The sequence below is a fragment of the Centroberyx gerrardi genome, chromosome 14 (assembly GCF_048128805.1).
Source record: "Centroberyx gerrardi isolate f3 chromosome 14, fCenGer3.hap1.cur.20231027, whole genome shotgun sequence".
Lineage (NCBI taxonomy): Eukaryota > Metazoa > Chordata > Actinopteri > Beryciformes > Berycidae > Centroberyx > Centroberyx gerrardi.
This window is the reverse complement of record NC_136010.1, coordinates 27,578,987-27,592,451: the sequence shown is the minus strand read 5'-3', so window position 1 is coordinate 27,592,451 and position 13,465 is coordinate 27,578,987. Positions and strand designations below refer to the sequence as shown.

Here is a 13,465-nt window from a genome sequence, read left to right as displayed (position 1 = left end):
ACTTTGTCTTGTTTCACATGTACAAATGTGCTCTTTTTATGTTTATGATTTTAGTTGTTTTTTTTATGTAAAATTCTACGCTGTTTTCAGTACATCTTATTGCAAGCATGAATTAATAAAGTCAAATCAATCCTTTCACCAGCAACACCAGGTTCACCTGCTTGGAGTTAGAATTCAGTTCATGCGGAGTTCACACATCAGTTTAGGTATTTGTGATTCAGAAACATGCTATTTTTAATTATTTAAATTGTTCTTTCTTAATTTGAGGTAGGTTATATTTGAAACTGAAATTTACCTTAGGCTAAAAAAATCGCTTGTGATGATTTATCATTGATTGGATATTGATTTTCCTTTTTAGATTGCATCAATAAATCCACCATGTTCAGCTGCAAAATGTCTGTGCTCGCCTGTGTCATCACATTTACGGCTGCTACTGTGTAGTAGTTGTAAACAAAATCAAACAAAGATTTCAGTTTTGCACGTTTAAGACCTGATAACAATTAATAGCAATACATTCTAGTACAATAATACAATGATAGAATAACGATAAAATTTGATTGGAGTTGGAGTTTTAAAGCAGTACCTTCAGTGGATGTGTGTTTGGGTTTGTTGTCTACCTTGACACTAGCTGGATGCCTGCTAATCATCATGGATAGATTATATAGACAATATCAGACAATGATGCTAACAATAATAATAATAGTACTGACTTTATTTATATAGCACTGTATCACAACAACTGTATATACAAAGTGCTTAATAGAAAAAGAAACAAAAATAAGACCTAGGATCTAGGATGACATGCTTTACACCTCGATTCTTCCTTAATCGATCAAAATATCTGGAGATTTCAAAACTCCACAAACTGCATCTTTAACACAGACTGTAGCAACTGATGAGGTAATAACCACCAGATAAAGTAATAACTTGCCAAAATGTGATAAAATGTCCCTCTAAATGAGTCAAAAATAAATTACATTTTTGAGTCAGTCCATTTAGAAGGGCATTTCATTACATTTTGACCAGTTATTAAATTATCAGTTGGGACAGAGATTTACTTCAGAATGTCCAATCTACTTACATACAGTGTAAATGTAAAATGCAAATCTCCATAGCACTGTAAGGTTTTTACATCATTTTCTATGGCAAGGAGTGTAACCATAAACTGTCACAGCTTGAAGTCATCCTGCCGGCGGTGGACAGAAAGTCCTCATCAGGCTCTCATAGCTGAGGAAGGTGACCGCGTTGACGGGGAAGGCCCTCAGGCTGTTCAATAGGAGGCCTTTAAAGAAGACCCTCATGCCTTCCTCTCTAACACTCACTCTCATGCAGTGGAGGACCCCTCTATACTCCCGGCCCCCGGCCCCCGACATCTGGAGCCGAGCTTTCACCACATCCATGGGCGTGGCGAAAGCCCAGGTCACTACGCCCGCCATGCCGCCTGCCATCAATATTGCAAATGTGCCTGTGAAAAGAAAATAATATTGACTAAGGAAAATGCATTTACTGCATAATTTGGTGAAAGCTGCATTAGGCAGGACTGTTATGTGAAAATACACCTGTATCAGCCACTTATTGAGACACTAAAGACTCATCCTATTTCCTAAATGAAATTCTGGTGACGGATGTGGTTACTTGTTCGCACACAGGAAGACACAAATCAAAACCTTAAGAGTGAAATACAAACTGTCTCCTAAACAGCAATGAGCAGCGCGCCGTCCAGAGAAAGCTGGGCTCACCAACATTTGATTTTTTGCCTCTCTTGCACCTTTGGTATCCTTTGGTATAAAGCATCACAGACGGCTACCTCACTGCCATCTTGGGCCACCAATGTGTGAAGTTGCCTAGTGCTTTAATACTGACATCAATGGATGTAAAAAAATAAAAAAAAAAACTCTCAGGTGTATCAGTTGGGTATATCAGAGTCAGAATTACTGTAATCATCAAGTACAATAAATGTACTGAGATTTGTTTGTGTGAGAGCAGCACAGGGTAATACTGACAACTTAGTTTCACAGTACATACTGACACACATTACAAGACAGCAGGACCTCACATACAGTGGAAAGGGACAGTGTAAGACATACAATTGATGGAAAACGCCATAGCCCTATATGAAGACAATGAGATCCAGACCTCACTCATTTTTTTAGTTGGAAATTGTCACTCAGCTGCAAGCAAATTGGCAAAGCCATGTCCATGCGACACAATGCGGTCTTTAGCTTGCTAGTCTATTACAGCTATAGCAAGCTGTAGCTAAAACCATTTCAAAAACACATTGTGCAAAATGTAAATAGGGTCCACGATTCATGTCAAACATGATTATTATTGTGGCACCTAAGTTAGCTTCTGTCACTTGTTGAAGAGTTACCATGCTAGTTTTTAACTTACTATAACAATGATTGTATCCAGTATGTTTTCAGTATCTTGGAGCTAACCTACAAAAGGTTGTTCCTACTGAAAGCTTTCTGCAAAATCAGGCCATTTTTTTTCTGTGCCAATAGTCCTATTGTGCCTTTCTATAATTTTACTAGGGGTTTGAACACATCGGCTAGGCCTACATAGGTTTGACATGGGATTTTTTAGGTAGAACATTTAGCCATTATTTTCAGTGTGCAGACTTATAAGCAACTGTGAGCAATTGGAGCAATACGTTTTAATAAAATACCTTCTAAAAAATTACTATTTTCATGTGAATTTCTATACTGTTGTGTCTGTTAGCAAGTTGCCTTACTAAGTTATTTTTTGTTATGAAAATGGTCAGATTTAAACATATTAGATACTGACGCAAAATATTGGCTATTGGCAGCTCACACCAATCAGTGTCAGTCTTCAAAAACCCATATCAATTGAACCCTACTGAAAAGTGCCATGTAGCGGTGCAAAACTGTAAAAAAAAAAAAAAAAAAAAAAGCTGCTTGGGTAGCAGCTTTGTATACTACACAGTATACTACATTTATTAACAAATGAAATGAACAGACATGCTCTCTTATACACACCTGGCTGTTTGCCACTCTCAGTCAGAGCCTTACAAGTAACCTCATAAGGCAAAAAGTAGAGTCCATAGCAGGGTACGTCTCTCAGGGCAAGTGCCAGCCCTCCTCTAAACAGACCCCTGGGTCCCTCCTCCCTGAGGATGACGGAAACACAGTGAATGGGTCCGCGGTATCGGTCAGTGTTGGTCTGACCCTGCAGACGCACCTTCACCAGGTCGATGGGTGCAGTGACAAACACCTGAAAGAAAAGCCTGATGTGAATGATCTTTCAAAGAGCAATACTGGATCAAATTAATGTTATTTAGGTTTTCATTAGTGGTGCATGACCAAATTTCAGATTCAAATCCTACTTCAAATCCTAGTTCCTAGTTCGAATCCTAATTCTGATGAGCAGTTTTAAATGGAACCTCAACCAAATGAGTATCAAAACTGCGGGTTTTGAAACCTCGCTTTCATTCAGAGACCAGAAACCCTGGATCCTTAAACCACTCAGGCACCCTGAAAAATAGTGTGTGGGGAAAACAAACGCTACATGAAAAAATAAAAAATGTTTCTGTTGTCCCTGTTGACTCAAGACTTTTCACACACCCTGTGTATGATCAAATTCATCAAATTTGTAGTCCTGTATAGCCCAATAGGTCCATCATGGAACCAACACAAACGTTATGACAATATACCAAAAACTGGTTTATTTTTCTGATCTTATTGTTAAGAACTCCCACAACTCCCTACTAATAATAGGCTCCAGATTTCTCCAGCCTCTTTTAAATAAACCTTTAGAAACTTTAGATCCTCGTGTTCTTAGCAATTTTAGACCTATTTCTTATTCACGGTTTTAGAGAAAGTAATTAATCTCAGCTGATTGCTTTTATGAATAATAACAGCATCTTTTGAGAAATTTCAATCTGGTTTTACAGCCCTCCACAGCATCCACACTGCCCTTCTTACAGTCACTAATGATCTTCTACTTACTGCCGATGCTGGTGATTATTTTAATCCGTCTTGATCTTAGCGCTGTCTTTGATACAATCGACCACACTATTTCACTTGGCTGCCTCAAAAAATGGCTTGGTGTCACAGGCACTGTTCTCAAGTGGTACCGCTCAAACCCTATTGGCAGGTCTTTTTCAGTGGTTATGGAGAACACATCTTCGTCCTCTGCTCATCTTGTGTCTGGTGTTCCGCAGGATTCAATTCTAGGTCCCATACTGTTCTCCATCTATATGTTCCCTTTAGGTCACATCATTCGCACATATCCTTCCATACCTATGCAAACAACACAGTTCTATGTTCCTATAAAAGCCATCATTCCTACCAGCCCAGCTCTATTCAAGCACTGTTTTCAAGGCTTGTGCTGGACTAGCACCTAGCTACACCTGATCTTTTAATCCTGAGATCCTCGGCTAGTGCGTTGTTAGTCATTCGTGAATTCAGGCTGAAAACAAAGGATGATCGAGCCTTCTCAGGAGATCAGAATAGCTTCTCCAGTGTCTTCTTTTTCATCACTCCTAAAAACATACTTTCCTAAACTTGCTTTTACTTAGTTTCTGTGTGTAGATTGATCGCTATAATCTTTTCTTTTATCTGTTCATTTGATCACAGCTGTTTTTTGTTTGGTTGTCATTGTTCCCCTAGTCTGGTGTTCTGTGAAGCACTTTGGAACTTTGTTTTAAAAAAATGCTTTATAAATAAAGTTTATTATTATTATTACTATAACACCATCAGGGTAGGGGTTCGATTCCCATTGGGGTCACCCACGCTAAAAATGTCTGCACCCATGGTACTGTAAGGTGCTTTGGATTAAACCAACCACTAAATGACAGATGTTCTTACCTGTACCAGGCCTGAGAAGCAGCCAGCAGTGAAGACTTGTACAGCGGAGGCAGGTTTGTCTTGGCTGCGTTCACTTCGCTGAGACTGAGTGAGGTAATCTAAAGTATTGCTGTAGGAACCGAAGACAACAGAGTTGGTGATGCCTGTCGTCAGGACAGGAAACGCCATGCCCTTGAAGAATCCATGCACCTGATACAACAGAGATATCACGAATGGATAAATTAGCACAAATTATAGTGTATTTTTAGTGGGGGCTGATGTTATTCATGCTGTGATATGTGGTTGACATTAATCCACTGAAACCTACCCCTTCATGAGAATATGTTTTTGCCACACAGTGAAATATCCCTTTGTATATAGACTGGGCCTGCAGGCGCACCTACAGATGAAATATATATATGAGATATAAGAAAAAGCTAATTTTATGCCTTGGTGTAAATTATGGGTTTCATTGTGTCATGCAACCTTCACAGTGTCTATTGGATGTCCAACAGCCAATCCCACTGCACCTACAGTAACAAACAAGGAAATATGAATGCTCTAGATATATCCAAATATCTAATCAATCTCTATGTTCTATCACTTGTTCTAACACAAATATTGTTCATATAGTACCTGAAATGCTTCCAGCTATGAATTCCAAAAAAGGCATGGCTTGCAATGTTTCACAGCCTGCAAAGACAGATCAGGGTATTTTGACTTATTTGAGAAGTTAATGAGGCTGCTCAGCATATTGTGAAAGTTTACAACTGCTATAAACCTACCTAGCATTCTGGTCATACAGCCAAGGGCAGTTAATATATGACTTAAAGTAGGCAGCGTATGGGTTGACATGAAAATCAAGATAATGGGAAGGGCGTAATCCTGGCAGATTTGTCAATTATGCAAAAGTGCTAACTGAAAAAGTCTTTATCCTATTTCATGAAACCTATTAAAGTATTGTGAAGACAGGCTGATGTCTGCTGCTGGCAAAACCTACATATAGTACACAATGCAAGTGTCATTCCCTTTCCCAACTCCAAGACAAGCTCTCTGAACCAAAGATTAGATGGGATTGAGACCAATTCTAACCGGCAGCATTGGAGGTACAAGGTGTAGAAATTGTTCAAAAGGGTTTATCAGATATATACTGTTGCAAGAAAGAGGTCAAGGATTGCTCTGCTTGAATTCTGCAGTTCCTTACAGGATTACTTTCAAAATGTGTCTGAATTCGATTAAAATCTATCATATTATAAAACCAATTCTTTCATCTGGTTGGTATTTCCTGAATCTTTATCAGCTGCTTAGAGTGCATTTATGTCAGTATGTGATGAACAGTAATAGCTGGTATATCTATATGCAAAAAAAGAAGTTGAAGTTAGAAACACTGGCCTACCTTTTTGAAGTGTCAACTCATTGCTAGAACATGGATGATGAGAAATATCAGCTGTTATTCTGCACAGTGGAAAGTCTTTGTTACTGTTTTTTTCACCTCAGTTCTCAGCTTCTCTGTCCAGTGTCAAGCCAGCCAGGGCAAAAATTAACTTTCCCCGTTTGACAGGGCTGTTATTTTCAAAATAAAAGTCACCTTAACAAACATATTGCAAGGTTTTTAAAATCTATTTTATTTTAAAGAACAGATCAAAAATACAAGGGCATTGACATGTTGTTGTTTTTTTGTCACCCTCCCATCCTCAACCTTCCCCACAGACTCTAATACCAGGGACTGAGAATTATTAAATAAAAGATTTTAAATAAAAAAAACATTATGGAGGTACTGTGCATCTGCATGTCTTATGCACAATATCAAAGTTTGTGCTATTACTGGTGAATTTTCACTCAGCCTCTCTTTTCACTCAGCCAGCATTAATAGATTCTTGTATGTAATGAAGGGTTGCCAGTAAGAATTTTTTCTTGTCAACCCCCCTAAGAGTATATTTTATCTTTTCTAATTTTAATAAGTGCATTGTGCCTGTGTTTTACTGATAGGGTTGTAAATGCGTCATCAAATTGTTTGGTAGTTAAGGGTGTTAAATATTTTGGGACGCCAAAAACAGCCAAGTGAGGAAGAGGGTTCAAGATGAGTGTGTAGTGACTATATATGAATATGTTTCACTGTTTTTGAGTAATACAGAAGAAATAAAGTGAAAACAATGTATTTAAGGAGGAATATGTAGCAAAAGAAAATACAACTGTTGCCTTTTCCCCCCAAAATATAATTTTCACGGCATATAAACGCTCTGCCATATAGACCATATACAAAAATGCACAAATAATAATACTACTACTAATAATAATAATAATACATATACCAGAGATCTTGAAAGGGTGTCTACTATTTGATTCAAGTCCATTTGAATCTACTTTAGTGGCACAGTTGTTCCTAAAGGCTATGGAAGGAGAGCCCCAGTTACTAGTGTCAAGTCAGCGTAAGCTACCATTGCAATGCCCTGTGATTGCCATTATATGTTAAGCTGTTAAAGTCCATACATTTTCAAACACCAAACTTAAACCAGACAACCTGGAAGGGTGCAAGTTACACATCTGGCATTGGAGAGTTTCATATTGCCCTGTAGGCCTATATGACAGTTTGCATGGGCCTATATGGCTGCTGTAAGGACACCTTGTAACAAAAAACATATCTTTGTTTTACTCCATATTTTGTATTGTATTTTTGTAATTGAGTAAGCCCTAAAACTAAATTGTTTTTTCCAAGAGTGAGTATAATGTTACGATTTTACTTTGAAGGCCAAATCGCCTGACTTCCGTTCTTATTCTGGCAAACTCTAGCTGACTAGATATCGATCTATAAATTCTCCTTGGTCAAACGGCGTGTCAAAGATTGGATCTAATATCTTTATTTTGCTCTATGTTTATTTGTTTTCGTTGGCCGGTGCAAGGTTTGACTTCTTAGTTAGCTACTCGTGGAATAGCACGCATTGTTAAGTGTCTATACTTTTGCAAAAACAATTGTTCCTTTCTCTCCTGTATGAAGAGACCGTTACCCCAAACTCCATCCAAAAATGTAGCCGTTTAATATTGCCTTGCTAATCGGCAAAGCAAATCGACATACCTGGTAGAACACGACTAAAGACCTGTAACAGACCAGTAATAGCCACTGGAGTATTCGACATACAAGTGATCCACCACGCAGAGGTTGTTTGAATGAAAAAGTCAACTTTTAGAATTGGTTCACGTTGCTCGCTACCGCCCACCTATGCTTCCATAATCAATTACAGACCTTATTAATACAATGTGAATTGTTTTCAAAGAGGCACAGTCACATCCCCATTTTGTATGTGTCTTTGATTGGTATTTTCGAAGTAGGCTAATGTATTCTTGGATAAGAAGCAGGCTATCAGCTTAGTTGTGATAAATTATGAAAACAAACAGTTCTTGGTAGTGGACCCTACTACATCGCTGGTTAGTTTGAATTTCTGAACTCTGAAAGACTGGTTTCTGCTACAAAGCACCAAGTGTTTTTAAAGCAATATCTCAAAATTTCTATCATGCTTTGATTGCTTTTTATAATGTACCTGTATGTTGCTGACTGACTGAATTGTATTGTGAAATATTCTTTGTCATCTTTATGAATCAATGTATAACCACTTTCTCTGTAAACTGAAACAAGCCTTAAGTTATAGAAAATTAAATAGTAAGAAGTACATGAAAGCTCACCACAGTAGTAGGGAAAATTGCAAGAATATAAATATGAAAAAGTGCGTTTTTGTTAGCAACTGTTAAGGATTTTATCAGAAAACATCAAGCTTTGGCAATGCAACGTCATCATTAATCGACGGCGCCAAGGTCCATGTAAACAACGGGAGTTACGTCAATGCGATGCGCGCCGTAACGAATAAATTATAGAAAAATACCACGTTTTAGTCCTTTAGCAAGTGAACATATAATATCTGCAGTACATTTTAAAAACGGTCTCTACAATCTTTCGCTGTGTAATTTTGCATTTTATTTCGTTTTTCTAAACGAGTTGACATTGTCGAGCGAGACCGAGACGGTGGAGGAATTTCAAACAACTGAAAACCAGACCTAACGTTACTGTTAAAATAGCTAGATTGGAAACTGGATTTTTTTTTTTTTAGCTGGTAGCCTTTGGAACAACAGAAAATGACGACTTTAACGAGGCAAGACCTTAATTTTGGTCAAGGTAAGTTGACTAACGAATGGCACGAAGTTAAATCGTTTCCTAAGCATCATTCCTTTCCTTGCGGTGGTTCTCAGTCCTGGTTCCCTGCTAATTTTCAGTCTATTCGTCTAATCAGGGACTATTTTACACATGGAAAGGTGAATGCAATTAGCTATAGAAAATCAGCAGTCCTCTAGTCCCCAGCCAGGACGTCACACAAAACTCCCTTCACAATTTGTCAATTTAGTGTGACCTTGCTCATCGAGCTAACTACCCCATAAATATATGGGGTAGTCATATATGTATGCCGAATTGAAGAGTGGGGCCTAGTGATTCATAAAAGGCCTTAAGTCGTGTGCTACCAGGAATGTGAATTGGCCGATAAGCAAGGTAACATTAAATTGCCAGATATTTGAATGGGAGTTTGGCTAGACCATCTCTCCAAACGAGAGAGAACGTAACCTATGGGGGCTCTTAAGTTTCTTGTCTTCACTCTTAGTTCATATTCATAGTAATCTCTTTTTATCCAGTTAACAGTAACATTGCTTACTCTTTTCCAGTGGTGGCTGACATTCTGTGTGAGTTCCTGGAGGTTGCTATTCATCTCATCCTGTATGTCCGTGAGGTTTACCCCTCTGGAATATTTCAGAAGAGAAAGAAATACAACGTACCTGTACAGGTACAGAATGCATAGCCTTTCTGCACTTGTGTACTTAACTATAATCTTACAGGCTTCAGCAGAGGTTTATATTTTGGTTATCTAACACTGATAGTTTGTCTTTGGTGTATTTATTTCCTAGATGTCATGTCACCCAGAGCTGAATCAGTATATCCAAGATACACTTCACTGTGTAAAGCCACTCATTGAGAAGGTGAGAGCTGACGGGTTCATTTAGAAAAAAATTGCTGCCTACTTGCGCCTATTTCTAGACATTACTGAAGTCATCCGTTTCCCCCTCAGAACGACGCTGAGAAGGTGGTGGTGGTCATCATGGACAAAGAGCATCATCCAGTAGAGAGATTTGTCTTTGAAATTTCCCAGCCTCCACTGCTGTCCATCAGGTTTTTCCCCCTCTCCTTTATCAGTTATGAGTATACACACTCACATATTCAGTTATGTATCTGTGACACTTGTTTTGAGATACATTATCAGGATGTGTTGCGGTTTTTGTGTTACAGCTCTGACGCATTACTGTCACATGTAGAGCAGCTGCTGAGGGCTTTCATCCTGAAGATAAGTGTGTGTGACGCTGTTTTGAGTAATAACCCACCAGGTAATGTGACCCCATCTGTTGAGGGATGTATGGATACCACTTCTTCGCTGCTGATACTGAGTCTAAGTGCTGAATATAAAGTATTGTCCAGAACATAGTAGGCCTACCTATCCTGCCCATTGCTTTTACTGAGCAGTATAGACTTGTATAAAGTTGAAAATCAATACGCTTAACTTTGATTTCTGACACCTTACTCATCTCGATACTGGATGTAACAGTAGGGAAAATTCTCAGATACCTATACCTTACTCCAGCAGTCAAACCCAACAAACACACTCACACATACACACACGATTGAGTGACTGGCATCGCAAGACATTTCAGCTACACAGGCTAAAAAGCCTCATTCTCAAGCCATAAAAAGCAAATGACAAACCAGTTTTATTATTCCAGTATTTAGCATGGTGATGTATTTAGATGTTCCTGTTGGATCTCTGCTCTAATTAGCTAGATTACTCCTCTATTGTGAAGAAAATGTGACTTCATTGTTTGTGTCAATTACAGGCACAAATTCCCAGCAATGGTGTAAGCGTACTTGGTTTCTGAAACTTTTAAGATGAACATCAGCATTAGAAATTTGGTAATGATATAACGCTGATGTGAAGGATCAGATATTGCAGTTATTATTCAGCAGCAGACAGACACCAAGCATAGACTTATTTCTGTGGTCTGTTGTTTTTCCTCTCATAGGGTGTTCATTTACAGTATTAGTACATACTAGAGAGGCTGCTACGCGCAACATGGAGAAGGTTCAAGTCATCAAGGTGAAGTTTTGAAACTACAGGACTACAGATTAACACTGTAATCTGTATCATACTCAGCTCTGATAATGTGAACACAGAATTATGTGCTTTAGTGTCGCATTTGTGCATTTCCCTCTCCAGGATTTCCCGTGGATAGTGGCTGATGAGCAAGAGGTCCACATGCAGGAGCCTAGACTCATCCCGCTGAAGACCATGACATCTGACATAGTAAAAGTAAGCAGAATAGCACTATGTTGATGATAGTAGGCTCCATGAAATATCATGAAATGAATATATCTGATGGTGCCAGCTTTATTCTTGGAACCATTTTAGATGAGCAACCACATTTTTAGCTGCACACAGTCTCCTCTCACCCACCACCTTCACTTCCTATGAAGGAAAGTAGCCCTAGGTAGTTCATTTTTATAGGGTTAGAGAACCTTACCAGTCTACTACAAGAAACTGGCAGACTTAGCCTCATACCTGCTGTTATTTTGCACACCCTCATTATGCTGTAATCCATTTTGTCATACTTTTCATTCATACATTTCTAGTCATTTCTATTCATGTTCTAGTGTTGAAATTGTCTCTTGCGTTATCCTATTACTATTTGTTGCTGCAACGACCCAATTTACCCACAGGGATCATTAAAGATTGATCTCATCTATTCCTATATTTTGTGTTGCTGATCACATCTCGGTTTCCTTCCTTGAACCAGATGCAGCTCTATGTGGAAGAGAGAGCCCAGAAAACGTAGGTCGTAACTCAGCAGACAGGAGGAAATCTTCAGTGAAAACTGCACCAGATGAATCATGAGTAAAGAATATAACACAGTCTCCCAGAGCTGGAACGCCCAGAGAGAGAGAGATGAGTTTTTGTTCAACACAACAACACAACAAGTTGATCTATTCAGTTGTGTTTAGGGTTAGACCGATATTTGGGGCCGATATTCACCATTTAAAAATCAGATCTGGTCCAGTCTGTGTCATCCACCTCTAATATGATAGATATGATACAGTGTGATTGATTGAATCGCATCTTTATTGTAGAATCGATCAATACTACACTGGTTGTCTGTGGAAAGCCCTTAACCTGAAGTAATTCTAATGTGATATTTTGATCAGATTCCACACAAGTATAGGTGAATGTTTTTTTTATTATCAGCATCCTGGGTATCAATGGAGAGTTTTAGCGTCCCATGGTCTAAATGCTGTTTCAGAGGCTTTCCCACCCTGACAGGAATGAGATTCTGGGGAAACACTCAATACTTACTCTCTTTTTTGTTTTTGTTGTTGTTGTTTTTTTGGCATGAAAATGATCAAATTTAAAGATGTTGAATTTTGACAGAAAATGTCAGCTATCGGCTTTCAGAAACCCATAGCAGTCTAACCCTAGCTGTGTTGTTAATGTTCTTTACACTGTAAAAATATATGTTTACCATCTATTCCTCCTCATAGGGAAATTGTAATACTCAGACGGTGGTTAAAGACACCATCTTTAACCACTAGATGGCACTGCTGCCCTGTAGTTGTTCTGTCCAAGGCATCTACAGTATCATCTATCTGCAAAGCTATATCAAAGCTATGGGGTGAAAGTTTGTGGATGCCCATTAAATTTAGACATGTCTGTAATAAATGGATCTTACTGTTTTCCTATGCGCATTTGCAATCAGTGGTAATGTTGTCTTCCATTGTAATGTGACAAAATAAAGTGTTTTGGTGTTGAGGTTGAGACCAACAACACTGTACATTTCTAACTGCTAATAGCAGCATGATTGATATTTGGAAATCTGTATTAAATGTTAATAAAAGCTCTTTTTCAAATCATTATTGCAGAATGAGATAGATCCATTCCATTTCACACTCCAATATCTTTTCTGTATGATTTTTGAACTTAACTCTAACTTATTATTATTATACCCACAAGTACATCATCATGCACCAAATTACCACAGGTTACAGTAAAGTTATTGTATAATAAAGGGCATCTAAAGGTATTCAGCTCTATAAACTGGTGCACATCACCAAGAGCTTTCCATTACCCGCTGTGTAAGGTGTGTGAGTCTGTGTCATATTTAACATGAAAAGCATCAATATGCCAAATAAAATTGCACATGCATTTTATGGCCTTGCAGCCAGAAAACGCGATTGTCAACAATATATAAGTAAGCAAAGAAGTTCAAGCGGAACAATCACAAAGCTTTAGTACAGCATTCAAATAGAACTAATACAAGCACAACAGAAACACAGACAGCAATAACATCACTCAAACACAACAAATAGCTTCCACAACTTTAGTTATTGGTTTATGTGTAGTGTAGAGAACACAGATAATAAATAAAAACAAAGCACATTCTTTCACTTCATGCATGTTAGATACTGGTCCAACAAAGGCGACTGTCATGCCAGACTTCATCACCATCACCTGGTGGAGAAGGTCCAGTTCATCACTGTTACTGGGCTTCCTCTTACTGGTGACCAGTATCTCCTGGCGGCT

At 38.4% G+C, this 13,465-nt stretch overlaps 2 protein-coding genes across 3 annotated transcripts; one reads left to right on the top strand and one right to left on the bottom strand.

The window, feature by feature from the left end:
• Positions 1 to 721: 721 nt before the first annotated feature.
• slc25a45 (solute carrier family 25 member 45) lies at positions 722 to 6,318 on the bottom strand. Its single transcript, XM_071896394.2, has 7 exons — positions 6,205 to 6,318; positions 5,445 to 5,501; positions 5,295 to 5,338; positions 5,137 to 5,208; positions 4,830 to 5,018; positions 3,000 to 3,234; positions 722 to 1,465 (listed from the first exon to the last, which is right to left on the bottom strand). Exons 2-7 carry the CDS (start codon positions 5,479 to 5,481, stop codon positions 1,182 to 1,184), a joined length of 861 nt encoding a protein of 286 aa, XP_071752495.1. The 5' UTR covers positions 5,482 to 5,501; positions 6,205 to 6,318; the 3' UTR covers positions 722 to 1,181.
• A 2,297-nt stretch (positions 6,319 to 8,615) lies between these two features.
• Positions 8,616 to 12,786, top strand: mad2l2 (mitotic arrest deficient 2 like 2). Of its 2 annotated transcripts, XR_013507173.1 has the most exons (9): positions 8,616 to 8,973; positions 9,513 to 9,631; positions 9,753 to 9,824; positions 9,914 to 10,014; positions 10,132 to 10,226; positions 10,917 to 10,990; positions 11,111 to 11,203; positions 11,688 to 12,480; positions 12,512 to 12,786. XR_013507173.1 is itself a non-coding variant. In XM_078288291.1 (8 exons), the coding sequence occupies exons 1-8, from the start codon at positions 8,934 to 8,936 to the stop codon at positions 11,724 to 11,726; spliced, it is 633 nt and encodes a 210-aa protein (XP_078144417.1). In that variant the 5' UTR covers positions 8,616 to 8,933; the 3' UTR covers positions 11,727 to 12,786. The 2 variants fall into 2 exon arrangements, 1 of the variants encoding a protein (XP_078144417.1); XM_078288291.1 differs by having other exon boundaries at positions 11,688 to 12,786.
• Positions 12,787 to 13,465: the final 679 nt, after the last annotated feature.

What these genes read in the sequence shown, in the direction of transcription:
- slc25a45 (XM_071896394.2), bottom strand. Translation starts at nt 5,481, where the DNA reads ATGCCTTTTTTGGAATTCATAGCTGGAAGCATTTCAG. An exon ending in AAACATATTCTCATGAAGGG is followed by an intron (nt 5,019 to 5,136) that starts GTAGGTTTCAGT and finishes CTGTTGTATCAG; the next exon opens with GTGCATGGATTCTTCAAGGG. An exon ending in TGAGAGTGGCAAACAGCCAG is followed by an intron (nt 1,466 to 2,999) that starts GTGTGTATAAGA and finishes TTCTTTTCACAG; the next exon opens with GCACATTTGCAATATTGATG.
- mad2l2 (XM_078288291.1), top strand. Translation starts at nt 8,934, where the DNA reads ATGACGACTTTAACGAGGCAAGACCTTAATTTTGGTCAAG. An exon ending in TAAAGCCACTCATTGAGAAG is followed by an intron (nt 9,825 to 9,913) that starts GTGAGAGCTGAC and finishes TTTCCCCCTCAG; the next exon opens with AACGACGCTGAGAAGGTGGT. An exon ending in CCTCCACTGCTGTCCATCAG is followed by an intron (nt 10,015 to 10,131) that starts GTTTTTCCCCCT and finishes TTTGTGTTACAG; the next exon opens with CTCTGACGCATTACTGTCAC.